This window comes from Cyprinodon tularosa, unplaced genomic scaffold (genome assembly GCF_016077235.1).
Source record: "Cyprinodon tularosa strain WSP-4 unplaced genomic scaffold, ASM1607723v1 ctg660, whole genome shotgun sequence".
NCBI classification, from domain to species: domain Eukaryota; kingdom Metazoa; phylum Chordata; class Actinopteri; order Cyprinodontiformes; family Cyprinodontidae; genus Cyprinodon; species Cyprinodon tularosa.
Window position 1 is genome coordinate 209,693 of NW_024039408.1, and position 13,979 is coordinate 223,671.

Sequence of the window (13,979 nt, forward strand, 5' to 3'; positions counted from 1 at the left end):
TACTGAAACCTGCAGGCAAAACATGTTCGCTTTTATTATCCTGCTGCCTGCAGTTTAGATTATTTTGATGAAAAACACCTACCAGCCGCCGCGGTGAACCGCGAGGAGGTGACCTGGCCAGAGGCTGCTTTTTAATGGGATTCCTACTGACAGCGCACCGCTGGTATGTGGGGGTCTGAGCGGCTTCGACAGAAATAATATTGGAAGGCAGGATGGTAATCTGGATGAACTGACTGCACTGATTATATTTTCAGGTGGATTTTCTCCACTACTATATTCCCACTGATCACAGCAAATATAGCTGCAAGGCAGAGAAAGGATAGTGAAGCTCCGCCCAACGCGCGTCAGACACACTTTTGCACCGCGCAGCCAGAGCAGCAAAGCTGCTTCAGCCGCACGTCAGAACTAACTGGTACAAGCAGTAAAAATGAAGCAGCAGACGTGATTTTGCTGCTTTTGCTGCGTCCGGTGTGAACGTAGCATTAGGCAAAGTTCTGCGACACGCATGACCACAGTACACCGTTGCCCCTCTCAGCCCCCCTCCACGCCACCCCAATATATATGGGATGTACTAATGAATGGTTTGTACTGAAACTGAAATCTCAAACTATCTCAAACTATCATCCAGCCCTAGGTTCTACCCATTTTTATCTATATACAGCCACACTAAAGGAAGTCAGCGTCACAGAAAATTAGACAAATGTTTTTAGTAAAATCTAATTTCAAAAACAAACCATCACTATTAAAGGTGTGATTTCTTTAAGAACGTCTCAAACCCTCTTAAGGTTTCCTTCTTAATCTGAAGACGACCTGCTAAATGCTAAACCAAAGCTGAACTGCGCAGAAGAGATTAAATACTAGAATGGTTTTCTGTCTCTCAACCATGACAGATACGAGACAAAAGCGATGGAGACTATGGAGCGAAGCAGAACAGCAAACAAGAACAGACAGAAAGAAGGCTGTTGGTTCTCCTCTATTAAAGGAAAATATTCAAACTGAGGACATTTTGACTGGAAAATCCTCTCCAGCGTGGGGGGGGCGGCAGATTTAACATAATATCTCTGACTTAAGCATCCAAAGGCAAGATGCACTGAGGCAGTACATTTGTGCCAAGGCAAATCTGTCATCCATATTTCCTTGCAGTCCCTGTCAGCTATTTCCTCAAAGTGCTGAGCCAAAGAGAATCACATGTTGTTCCGTCAATCCTCCCTGAAAGCTCTGGGAATATCTCTGACTCCTTTTAGGACGTCTCTAATTGAGGAAATCCTCCCCCTTTGCTGTGATGAAGCTTAAGAATAATTTGACTCTATATGCGAACCCCGGCAGATTAAACAAGTTGAGGTCGCATCAGCAAGAGCTGCTAACTCCTGTCAGCAGCAAGCGGTTGCTAATCCACAGGCTGCTGTGCTGGAGGTTTTAGAGTCAGAGATTTTCTGCAACAAAGTCTTTCTTTACTGGAGGCCGACCAGCAGAGTCATGGTTTGCTGTCTGAGCGCCTCTGATCCGTCAACAGCAACACGGGCAACGCAGGTCAAAGCAACTTTATATGATTCAGACTCTTAATATATTACAGAACAGCAATCTGTAAAAATCTATCATTTCCAATAGATAATCAGGGCATAGAGCTTGAAGTCCTGAGGTTCTGAGTTTGAGCCCCACTCCCACAGACTGCCACTCTAGGTCCTTGAGCAAGACCCGTAACCCCAGACTGCTCCCCGGGCTCTGCACAATGGCAGCCAACTGCTCCCAAAGGGGATGCCTTTACACTTTATAAGACAAGTTAGCATTTTTGATCACTTGCATCCATCCACCTTACAAATGGAGTCCCCCACCTTCCCTCAGTGAGGTCTAGAAGCACAAGATCTAAATCTAGCCATTCAGAAAAGATCCTGCTACATGGCTGCACATCTCATTTTGGTATTTGACTAATCATGCTACGTTCACACCGGACGCAGCAGGAGCAGCAAAATCGCGTCTGCTGCTTCATTTTTGCTGCTTGTACCAGTTAGTTCTGACGTGCGGCTGAAGCAGCTTTGCTGCTCTGGCTGCGCGGTGCAAAAGCGTGTCTGACGCGCTTTGGGCGGAGCTTCACTATCCTTTCTCTGCCTTGCAGCTATATTTGCTGTGATCAGTGGGAATAAAGTAGTTTTAATATGTTTTTAAGTGAGAAAATACACCTGAAAACGTAATCATTGCAGTCAGTTCATTCAGATTATCATCCTGCCTTCCAATATTATTTCTGTCGGAGCCGCTCAGACCCCCACATACCAGCGGTGCGCCATCAGTAGGATCCCATTCATCAGCAGCCTCTGGCCGGGTCGCCTCCTCGCGGTTCACCGCGGCGGCTGGTAGGTGTTTTTCATCAAAATAACGTAAACTGCAGGCAGCAGGATAATAAAAGCGAAGATATTCTGCCAGCAGATTTCTACATCTTAAGTTAATTTAGGCGTTAAAATGCGCTGCAGGAACTTTTGCTGCGCCTTAATGCGCGTCAACTATTGACTTTGCATGGAAACTAGCTGCTTCTGCTGCATCCGGTGTGAACGTAGCATCAGGTGAGCCTTTGAATGATATATTACCTTCTGTAAATTAAGATGAAAAAAGTTAATAAGAATAGTTAACAATAATATTTAGGATTATAAACTAAAAAATGCAAATGCCAGTATCAGCATTAATGCCTCTTAGGTTATTTTGTACCAAAAAGATGTTTTTCTTTCTCTCTCAGAGTGTTTTTCAATAATTTCTTAAAGAAGAACTTTTGTTACTTGGTTGGTTTAGTTGGTGTTTCTTATTACATTTACATACATTTTTGCTTTCAAAATATTCATATTTTTTGAATGTTACAAAGGCAATAAGGTTAGTTCCTGAATTCTAATAACAACTATTGGCTTTAAATTTAGATTTTCAAAGTATTTCACTGAGTGCCCCATAAAGGGATAAATTCAGAGAGTGAATTTATCTGATGTGAGATCAATAAAGTTCAATTATTGTTATTATTATTATTATAGAAACTGCTAGCATGTAAAATTATAGAATTATGTTAAGCTCTCTATTCAAGCTCTATGCGGCTAACAAAGCAGATATGCATCAAAGTAGCAGAGCTCCGTTTTTATGGAATCTAGAACAAAAACTGTTTTAAAATCTGATGTGATAAAGTTTTTTAAACAGTTGGAGGGCGCCACACAGACATTTTCAGAGACAAAAGCAATGTTATAACAATTGTGTCTTAAATCTTGTGTACGAAATGTAATCAGCACCATGACATAGTTTGTTAGCATAACAACAGTTAATTTGGGGGTGAGTTGTCCTTTAAACATTGTTTTTTTCCATAACTTGCAAAAGGTTTCCTTTCCTTTAAAATATGCAAGATGTTTTGTAAATATCAGAGAATCAAATAAATTTTATAAAGTTTGCACATTATTGAATAGTGATACCTGTTGAGGTCCTAACAGTGGAGGGCTTCTTCTCCTCTCCTGGTTTGCTGTCAGTTTTAGAAGCTGAAACACACATTGTTAGAAAATACGTCAGTTCATTTGTCGGATACGAATCATCGGCCTTTCCTGAATGTGAGGTCATCAAAGCTGGACAGACCCAGGGGCTTTTTGGCGGCAGGACTGGTAGTAGTGCGGGTGGACGTGGCCATGCGGACCGATGAAGCCGCTTTGCTGGCTGCAGCGCCGGCTGCTCCGTTTTTTGCTGCAGGGCCGGTTAGACTGGTGGCAGCGCTGGTGGCTTTTGGCACTAGGGGGCGCTTCTCTGTAATGGACTGTTAAGAGAGAGAAAATAAAATTAGTGTGGAAATGAAAACATTTTTCACGTAATCAGAAAAGAGGATTTAATTCTGTTAAAGCTGATTGCATCATAGTGCAGCCCTTTGGATGATGTCACGCTCTAAATACAGCCGAGCCGACCTGTGACGGACCGCTCATCCTGAACGCTGTCGCCCTGCTCCCTGGAAGGCTGAGGGGCTAAATAAAGGCTGGCAGTGTCTGGGTTACAGTGTCACATTTAAGAAGGTCGCCAAAAGAGGGCGCCAGAGAGGTAGATTCAAAGAAGCATCATTCTAACAGATGAAACCTGCATTACAGAGTGCAATAACCTTCCTTTTGTATGTTGGGGGTAAAAAAAAGAAATACATTTCTTTAAAAAAACATGCTTCAGAATTTGTTCTCCATTTTTTTACAACTTAAGTCGATATTTTTCAGAATAAGAACATGAGAATTATTAAAAAACAGCATCAAATACAGGTTATTAATGTTTCACACTATATCACCTGCAAAACAGCAACAGTTTTAATATGTCTGAGCAAATAATTTTGAGGTTAAAGGGAAATAATTCCTGGCTTTGCTCAAAACCAGAACAGCTAAACTCCATCACAACCAAATATCTACAAAATACGTGTTACTTCACTGAAATGAAGTGGTGAATAGCAACATACCCTGTCTGTTAATGATAGATTTATATCTCTGTAAATGGGAAATTATAATTGTTTTTCATATCTTTATTCATCTTTTTTTATCGTACAAACTTCATATTTACAAATATTGATTTTTTGTAAATTATTTTTTTATTTAAAGTCTGTAGGAGGCTTTTGAATATACATGGTGGAGGCAGCATCATGCTGTTGGATCTTTTTTTTCTGCAGGGTCACCAAAGGAAAGCTTTAACCAAAGAGTCAGAGGTACATCAGACTAAAGCAGAGGCAAGCTTTTCCTCTCCACTGTCGCTACAAGCATGCTTAGCGTGAGGGATTGCTGAAGAGTCAATGAATCGATGCAATCAGCTGGTTTTCCTTAGATAGATAGTTGTGAATTGGAGCTATATAAATAAACTGAATTGAATCTTATTTTTAAATACTTTTTTTTTAAGGAAAGAAAAACTGTGAAATAATTCAGTTTAAATATTTTAAATTAGTTTTTATCCAGTTAACAACCTACAGGAACATGTATATCATTTTTATTCTATATTGACCGATGAATTGGTGCACGACGATTAAGCTCTACATTAGTGTTTTCTGTAAACCTCCAAACACTCACCTTAGGTTTAACGTCACGTGTGCCCGTGGAGGGGGGCTGTGATGACAGGCGGCTAGTGGGATTGGTGGGGGGCCGTTTGGGCCCGGCAGCAGCTGTGGAAGCTGTCTTGAGTGTGCTTGTTTTTTTGTCAGTGGTAGTGCTGGTGGTGGTGGGTGTGGGGCGTTTGGTGGCAGCGGCGGCGGCGGGAGCGGTGTTTGGCCGCGTTTTGACAGCGCCTGCTGGTTTGGTCGCCCCTACGGCAGCCTGCCGCATCAGAAAAGCACCGGGGTCGTTGATGGAGGGCAAAATGAAAAGGATAAGCAAACAGAAAAAAAATGAAATATAAAATCATAGATAAATGAAGCAGGCTAATGGAGGAATAATTTAACAAAATAAAAGCTGAACAAAATAGAAAACTTAAGGAAAACAGTTTAAAATAATAAGAAAATAAAATTGCAACTGAAGAAGGGTACTGTGCTCTCTAAGTGCAGCTGAGAGACGGACTACTAACTGAACGAGCCCTCCATACTGAACTACTAACACTCTTTAGTGTAAAAGTTATTGCTGAAAGCAGACGCCATGAGAACCACTAAATCTTTAGATTTTATGTTTTTCTTTTGTCAAAGATGAAATCCTGGATTCTCACAAAGCAGATGTGATTGTTTATTTACATGTTTATTTCTGGTTAGACTGTTGGCTACGCACTTCCTGCTCCATCATCCAGCTGCTTCGGCTCCCTGCGCCATCTTTTTTTCCCAAAAACAAAATCCCATGATTCTTTGCTAGGAGAGTTCTTGATAATAATTCTTGGATATTTATGCTTTTCTAGTGACCATGGATTTACACTTCTTTTCAAGGTGCATTGTGAGAAATTTTGAGTCCACTACTGTTTCATCCACTAGATGTTCGGACATAAAATGGCATAACTTGTATAAAGTTCTCTATATAGAGGCTGGACATTCACAGCCATTAAGAATGTTGTTTACAATGACAATGGTAACTAAATGTGTTATTAAAGGCATACCAAGCTAAAGACATTTTTTTTACTTTAACTACAGACCAGTCCAACACAGACTGTTCACTTTAACATTCTTATAAATGCTAATATTGAAAACCAATAACATACCGACTTCTCTCAAGCTTGGACTAATGTCCATCTTATATCAGAGTCCTGATTATTTAGTATTTGCCGACCAGAGAATCTGCAGGTTTACTAGTGGTTCCTAGAATTTCTAAAAGTAGAATGGGAGGCAGATCTTTTAGTTATCAGGCTCCTCTCCTGTGGAACCAACTACCAGTTTTAGTCTGTGAGGCAGACACCCTGTCTACTTTTAAGGCTAGGCTTAAAACTTTCCTATTTGATAAAGCTTCTAGTTAGAGTGGCTCAGGTTATCCTGAGCTATCTCTATAGTTCTGCTGCTATAGGCTTAGACTGCTGGAGGACATAGGGACAACTTTACATCATTTTGCTTCATTCGACTTCTAGCCTCCACCTCTGCATTATGTGTTAGTTTAACTTTAAGCTTTATGCAGCCTGGTCCTAATTAAAGGGAGGTTTCTCTGTGCTGTCAGTGCATGAATGCTGAGGGATTGCTGTAGCGTCGACAACACAATGCAAGCAAATGTTTACTGTCACAATGTGCTCCTCTAGGAGGAGTGAATTCTACAAAGTCAACTGTAACTATAAAGAAAACTTTACACTAATTTGACCAGATGATCTGATTGAATGAAATTGAATTGAATATTTTCCCAGTTGGGCGGGCTTTTTGGTTCCCCAATGTTTACAATAAGAATGGTGGAAACAATGTTTTCGTTGTTTGAATCAAAAGGTCGGTTTTCAGCATTATTTTCGGTGTTATCATAACTGCAGCTTTATGTTGAGTTTTACTCACAGGTATATCTGTCCCGTAGACCTAGAAATTCTCCTGTAATTGTAGATTTTCTAGTAGGGGAATCTGCTCTGTAGGTTTCTGGCTGTTTTTAAGATAGCAACTGTTTCCGTTGACTTCATGAGATATGAGTTATCGCAAAAGAGAAGGAGAAATTCCTGAAATAATTTGAAGTTATGACCTCATACCTAAAGGGAAATTTAGAGGCACTTGTCAAACATTTCTTGATCCATTCCCAAACCCTGACTTTGTGCAGCCCCGACCCACTGATGCCAGATTTAGCTAAGAAATCGCTTTAAGAGCTAGAAATATCTACATTTTTGGGGGGTAAAGTCAACGCCAACGTCATTAGCTTCAAAGAAAAATATGATTTTGACTCCATTGATGGGTTTATGAGGAGTACCAACATTAGCTATAGACCACAGCATCTAGTTAGTCCTACCTTGGTCTTCCTTTCTGCACCTGGGAGGTCCTTGCTAGCCGTTGAGCTGCCTCCGTTGGCTGCAGCCTTCACAGGTTTCTTGGCCTTGTCTCCGTCTGCTTTAACAGCTTTTTCTTTCTTACTGTCCTTCTTCTCTACAGTCTTTTTGTCTTGCCTTTCCTCCTTTTCTGATTTTTGTCCTTCTTTCACAACAGGCTTTTCCAGGGGCTTGGTTCCTGCATCCTCTTTCTCCGTTGTTTTGGTTTCACCACCGTCCGCCTTCTCTTTATCCATCGCTGTGGAATCGCCCGTGTCGGCCTTTTCTTTCTCCGTTGTTTTGGCTTCACCCGAGGCAGCCATTTCTTTCTCTGTCAGTTTGGCTTTGCCCATGTCTACCTTTTCTATGTCCGTTGTTTTAGCTTCGACCGTGTTGGCCTGTTCTTTCTCTGTCAGTTTGGCTTTGCCCATGTCTACCTTTTCTTTGTCCGTTGTTTTAGCTTCGACCGTGTCGGCCTGTTCTTTCTCTGTCAGTTTGGCTTCGCCCGTGTCTACCTTTTCTTTCTCCATCGTTTTGGCTTCACCTGTGGCAGCCGTTTCTTTTTCTATCGCCTTGGGTTCGGCAGTGTCGGACATTTCCTTCTTCGCTTTCTCCTCGGTTTTAACCTCCACCCTAACCTTGGTCTCCATCTTGTCATGAGTCGGCTCAGGCTGGACATGTGCCGGCTGTTGCTCTGAAGCCGTTTCCACTTTGTGCAGCTCTTTGTCCTCCTTTATCTCAGCTTTTTCTGCAATTTGGTTTGTTTTGTTTTCTGCTTTTTCTTCCACATGGAAATCCTGTTTCATGTCCAACTTTTCTACATTTTCCTCTCTCTCAATGGGTTTGCTTTCCACTTTCTTCTCTTCCATGTTGGACTTTTCCTTCTCTTCCACCTTTTCTGCTTTCTCCTTATGTTCATTCTCCACTTTCGTTTCTTCTTTCAGATTCTCGCTGGTGTTCTCCACCTTGTTGATTGTCTCCACCTTTTCTTGCTTTTCCACTGTGACGGATGGTTCTTCTACCTTGGGCTGTTTGTCACCCTTCTCTTCCTTCTTCTGAACAGCTTCCTCCTTTCCTATTACTTTCTCTGTTTGCTTTTGGTCATCCGGTTTATCCGCCTCCTTTTCTTTGTCTGGATGTTTTTCTTCTTCACCCTTTTTTGCCTCGTGTTCGTTGACCTTGGTCGTGTCCTTTCCCACCTCATTCTCCACTTTGACCGGACTTTCATTGCTGGTGAATTCAACCTTAACGCTCCCGTGCTCAGCTTTGTTCAAGTCTTCAAACGCCTCCACCTTCTTTTCCCCGTCCTTCTGTTTGTCGTCCTTCTTCTCTATTGTCTGCATCTTGTTAGGCTTAACTGCAAATAAAAAAAACAGCAATGTAAATTTAAAAACAGTAGAGCCAGATAATGAAAACATCTGGAGAGCAATATTTTATCCAGTGACAAACAACAAAATACCGACTCGAAGCAACAACGACAATAGCGTTGGTAGCTCTAGCTTAGTAAATGCCAGATCCTTGAGCCAACTGCGACCGTTTCAAGGAATTAGGTCTTTAGGTAGGAAATTAACTGCTGTTCTTTGTGGTTTTCCAGAATATCAAACACCAAACACGCTTTTATAACCAATTCCAGTGTTTCTCAGAGTAAAATTAACAACAGACAGTTATTTTTTTCCACCCTCTCTTGCATTTGTCTGCGATGGACTGGCGACCTATCCAGGGTGGACCCCGCCTTTCGCACGTAGACAGCTGGAGATAGACACCAGCACCCCTCGCGACCCCACTTGGGATTTAAGTCAGAAAATAGATGGATGTTGCATTTGTCAAAGTAACGGTTTTGAGGAAACTCGCATTGCCAAACCATAGAATTTAAAAGCTCCATAGCTGTCAACCTGTAAAACACATCTGAGGTAAACATGAATTGGTCTTATTACACTTGTTTTTCAATGTATTTTCTTAGTGAGACTAAATATTGTTAAGATTATTTGACTTGTTTTAAGAAAATTCATTTTTTTCATCCTAACTAGAAAATACAACTAATTCTGAGCAGCTTTTTTCTTAAAATAGCTCACATTGCGGACTGAGTCGCGTTAACATTTAGACTGTGAGTACATTTTTACTTGTTTCAAGACAATAAGACGATCCATATTAACCTGTTTTAAGAACTGACCCCATCTCATTAAGATATTCCAGCTGATCAAATCTGATTGGAGGAATGGGTATTTCGCTTAATTCTGTGACATTTCTGCTAAAATAATAAAAAAAAGTTTTTAAGTTTTTGTCAGGTGTATTTTTTCATACATTCACTACACCTAAATAATGAAATAAATTCTAGCTAAGAAAAACAGACTAGTTTTAAGCCTTTAAATGAACAAAGTACATTTGCCTTGTTTTTAACACTGCAAAAACAATCCAGAAATAAGTAAAAAAATTCTTAAATTAAGTATATTTACCCTTAATTTGAGCAGGTAAATAAGATGATCTGCCAATGGAATGAGTATTTTTACTCTTAAAATAAGATAGTTAGATAATATTTACTTGAAATAAGACGATAAAATAGTTTTTTCTTATTTTAAAAGGAAATTGTCTTGTTCCATTGGCAAAGTGTCTTACTTACGTCCTCAATTCAAGGAAAAATTCACTTATTTTAAGAAAAAATAACTTATTGAGGTTTCTATTTTTTGCAGTGAAGCCTGTTGTTTGCTTGTTTTGAGCAATAATTGGTTAGAGGACATTTAATTCTAAGCAATAATGACTAATAAATGAGAATAAATTGCTTAAAATAGGAGAAAAAATCTTAACGAGTAAAAGAAAAAATAGATTTTTCTACTTGATTTAAGTTTTTTTGGATGCTTACTACTTGGATATTATGTTCTTGTTTTAATAAATCTTACCAAGTCTCATTTGCTTGTTGCACTGGCAGATTATTTTGCTCAAAATAAGCAATTATTCACTTAAAACACTATATTTTTTCGAAGGCATTTTTTGTTGTGTAGAAAAGTAGGGCTTTGAGCTGCTTCCCATCCCTGCTGCTATGTTTGAAACAGATAAATAATCTAAATATCCTTAAGACACAGAAATGATATCGGAATTTCTCTGAGTTCTGCAAAAACATAAATACTGCAGCTTAAATGTCTCGTCCTGTGTGTTAAAACTTATAAAAACTGATTGCTCAACATTCAAACACTTTTTAAATTTTAATAATCATGAAATTATTGAATAAAGAGGAATATAAGGTTGTCACTATTGGATTAAAAATAAAAGACTTCAAAACTCTATTGAATTAAATAAAATAATTTGTAATATCGCTACATTTAGGCAGCAGTGGTGGTGTTGGTAAAATTCAGACAAGACAAGACTCTTCTAACTTTAGGATAAAATTTCAGCAGGAAAATTAAAACTTTTTTCTTCTTAACCCTTTCATGCATAGTGGTCACTACAGTGGACAGTTATTAAATGGTTGTTTTCTCTTAAATGAACATGTTTTAATGTCACATTTGCACATATGTTACTACAGTGGATGCTAATGTATCATCCTGCCACTTGTCAAACTGCCACCTACTCGTCAGCCTTTGCAAGTGACTTTTTTTTCCTCAAAAAAAAAAATGGCCGACAGAGGAGCACATGGGTTGTGAGGGAGAGGAATATCTGCTCATTCCTTCTATTCTAGGCGATCCTTGCAGCTAAAAAAAATATGGGGACATCAAGTAACAATAGTTTTCTTTAAAACAAAACAAAACAAGGTTATATCAGTTGCACAAATGCGCATTGTCCACCCAAGTGGACATGTTACCAACTCCCTAAAGAAAGTATATTTTTAAAAATAAATTATGAAAATGTTTTTTTCATTAATAAAGAGTAATAAAAACACTTGGTAAAAAAATCATAACATATACTATCATAATTCATGCATGAAAGGGTTAAGATGTATAAAATAAAAGAGAAAATGGGTAATCTTTCATTACAATCTGGGAAAATCTGGTATTTTCTTCTTGGGAAGATGTCTGACAGTTTTCTGGATGTCAAGGAGAAAATATTGATCGTCACACATGAAAAGATGGGAGGGGTTGTTGTAAGAGATGACCAGGGAAACAAAGGAAGAAAATCCAACAATAAAGAATTACATGTTATTTCTTCATGGTCAAACGGTACATTTCTTCCTTTCTTCCATACCTTCACTTCACATCCAGCATAGCAGGAGTTTCTAAGACTAAACTGAGCATAAAGCAGCAAAAACCTCCACCAGTGACATCCGACCCTCTCAGAGATAAAACAAACACATCGATCACTGTCAGAAATCAACCGAAGCTCTGTGCTGTAACAACAGAGGGACTCAGGAGATCAGCCTGATCTTTTAATTAGGGCAGAAACCTGATACATGTCACAGCTGGGAAAAGCCTGCAGTTTTCCATGGGGGGGTTGGGGACCTCAGGCTGCGTAACTCCCTCATTGCTTCCAAGGAATCTCATTCCCCCACAGCATTGAGAGATTTTATTGCTTCATATCATCAGTGCATTCATGCAGTAATATTTTACCTGTTAGCAATAACGCTTCTGCAGAAATAAATCTGCTTTTCAAAGTAACCAGATTAAAAACAGCGTCTATAAAAACTGCAGATTGGTGGCTAGATAGATAGCCTCAGTTACTAGAATTATATTTATATATTTGTGTGGAGTTATATAGCATATATGTACTTTAAATGCTAATCACCATCTCCTTAATATATTTGTTTCTTTCAATATATGAATATATTTAAATATTAATATGTATATAAATAAAAAAATATATAGAAATGTATTGTAGGTTGTGTCTTTTTCGATGCAAAAACATCACATCTTAATATTCTTATTGTTTAACTCCATTAAGAATATTTAAATGCACTGAAATATGTCTCCCTATACATGTAGCTAGGGTGGGTGTACTGAGAACATTTGCATCACAAATAGCATGAAATGTTTTGTTTTCAGTTGGTTATGATTAATTTATTTGGCTGAAACTTCAATGAGCATGTCAGCGGGCGACCTTTCCAATATGGCCGCCTCACGGCTCGACAGCACAATAGGCAGTCCAGGTAAATGAGGAATCTACTCTTAATAAAAATCTACGTAGAGCAAAGACAGCTAGCATACAAGCGAGGTAACAGGTCACAATTTTATGACTTTAGACCTGATGTCAATAAAAGGTTAGAGACTTGGGTCTCAAAATGGACTTGAACCAGTTTGTTTTTTTTTTAAAGAAAAAGGTTACCCCAAATCTAAAGTTTATAACAATTTTTTAGGGGCGCACTCCATTTCTTTATTACATTAAAAGTAGGGCTGGGCGATAATTCAATAACGATATATATCGATTGATAGTCGTGTGGCGCAATAGAAAAAAAGAGGGTCGATAAAAGTTCGATAAAAAAGAAACGCAGTTTTCCTTCCTTCTCATTGTAGCCTAGCATGTAGGTTTATGCTAGTCACTACTTCCTCCCAACCAATCACAATCGCGGACCCAGGCACGACGTCACTCAAACCACAACACAGAGCACATGAAGATGTCGCAGCAAAGAGAGGCGGAGGAAATTGTTTCAAAGAAGGGTTTTGTAGTTCGGCAGTCTGGCAGTATTTCGGTCATGGCAAGTCGGACCAAAAACAAACCACAGTCATCTGAAAAATGTGTCGGGAACCAGTGAAAACGAAGTCTGATAACACAATTAACTTTTCTTTTTTTTTTTTTTATCATCTCAGCCGCTCACAGCCGCAGGAGTACGAGCTGTGTAGGCCCCGGCGCGGCTCTCCTCCGAGGAATTTTGGGAAAATATATATATATTTTCAGTTCTGGGCAGTTTCCCACGTAGTTCTAACGATTGAGATAAAAATGCTGAGGGGCCAGAAACTTCAAAGTAATAACTCAGGTTAAAGCAGGAAACGGGGGCGGCGGCGGCGGTGGGGGGGCATTTATCTATTTGTTATATTTATTTTGGTCACTTTTCTGTTCCCTTTAGTTTATTCTTTGTCAGTATTTAATAACATAACCCAGGTCTCTTAAGTTATTTTTCTTTAAAACAATTCTGTTATGGTTAAAGTTAGTTAAATAAAGATTTAATTCGAAGTCTGTGTTTGTGTTTTTTATTAAAAATAAATCATTTAGCAATATTATAAAAAAGTCCAGGTAGAGCTGCACATAAAATATGGTTTCAAATCTTTACAATAATTATCAATATCGATCAATATGTATTTTTTTTTATCAATAAGCTTTTTTTCTATATCGCCCAGCCCTAATTAAAAGTATTAAAAACTGCAGACAGTCTTTCCAGTCTTGTTATGTGTGTGTGGGCTGCAGCACAGCCAATCAAATTAATCAGATAAAAAATACAGAACAAATACAAATATACTCCCTAAAGTTATTTCTTTCAGGTAAATAATTGGTAAAGTACTTAACAAAAAAGAAAATTCAACATGCAAAACGTGCAAAAATTGAGTTAGACGGAAACAGAACAACTTCCAACTTTAACTGAAATCTGAGGAACTTTAGGTCTTTATCTTTCTATGTTGAGAAAGCCAACATTAGTTAACTTTGACTTATTAGAAAATGTTCAGTTGCACTGGTTTTATCCCTTGTTGAGATATTAAAAC

General features: G+C 38.9%; 1 protein-coding gene across 9 annotated transcripts in view; it reads right to left on the minus strand.

The window, feature by feature from the left end:
- LOC119799535 (microtubule-associated protein 4-like) overlaps positions 1-13,979 on the minus strand; it is a 153,030-nt gene that overhangs the window by 16,636 nt on the left and 122,415 nt on the right. For 8 of the 9 annotated variants that reach the window (XM_038309474.1, XM_038309482.1, XM_038309481.1 and 5 more), the window contains 5 exons: positions 7,827-8,719; positions 7,347-7,670; positions 5,037-5,279; positions 3,592-3,766; positions 3,435-3,497 (listed from right to left, as the gene is read on the minus strand). In XM_038309474.1, the coding sequence (XP_038165402.1) occupies positions 3,435-3,497; positions 3,592-3,766; positions 5,037-5,279; positions 7,347-7,670; positions 7,827-8,719 (1,698 nt within the window). The remainder of the gene's footprint in view (positions 1-3,434; positions 3,498-3,591; positions 3,767-5,036; positions 5,280-7,346; positions 7,671-7,826; positions 8,720-13,979) is intronic. The other variant, XM_038309480.1, reaches the window with a different exon arrangement.